This window comes from Myotis lucifugus, unplaced genomic scaffold, assembly GCF_000147115.1.
Source record: "Myotis lucifugus unplaced genomic scaffold, Myoluc2.0 scaffold_60, whole genome shotgun sequence".
Taxonomy (NCBI): Eukaryota; Metazoa; Chordata; class Mammalia; order Chiroptera; family Vespertilionidae; genus Myotis; species Myotis lucifugus.
In genome coordinates this window covers 2,009,723-2,010,081 of record NW_005871108.1, presented here as the reverse complement: position 1 = coordinate 2,010,081, position 359 = coordinate 2,009,723, and the positions used below count along the sequence as shown (strand labels likewise).

At 43.7% G+C, this 359-nt stretch overlaps 1 protein-coding gene across 1 annotated transcript in view; it reads right to left on the bottom strand.

Annotated features, from left to right (window-relative positions):
- Positions 1–217: 217 nt before the first annotated feature.
- The window catches only part of DEFB123 (defensin beta 123), a 7,479-nt gene continuing 7,337 nt past the window's right edge, over positions 218–359 (bottom strand). Inside the window, exon 2 of the mRNA XM_006089385.3 lies at positions 218–359. Within this exon, the coding sequence (XP_006089447.1) occupies positions 218–359 (142 nt within the window).

The window sequence follows — 359 nt, the reverse complement described above, 5'->3', positions numbered from 1 at the left end:
TTCAGTCCGCAGGTCGACGCTCTATCCACCGAGCCAAACTGGTTTCGGCATTGTTTGAAATATTAACAGGTATTGTGATGTAGGGTAGGGGCAAGGTAGAGTGACAGGCTAACACAGGAATCAGCCAGAGGTGTTTATTGATAGAATTCAGGAATCTTTGGGGATCAGACTCAGAATAGCTTCATCTGTGTTTTTATGGCTTTAGGCTTCAGAGAACTCAAAATAACCAGGGATGTTGTTTTGGGTGATACTTGGGCTTCACACAGCACGGTTTACTATTTGTGCAGTAAACATAGATCCTTTCCTTTTTGAAGCATGTGTGGCGGCATTTGCCAAGAAGATTCCAGCATTTTTGGGTG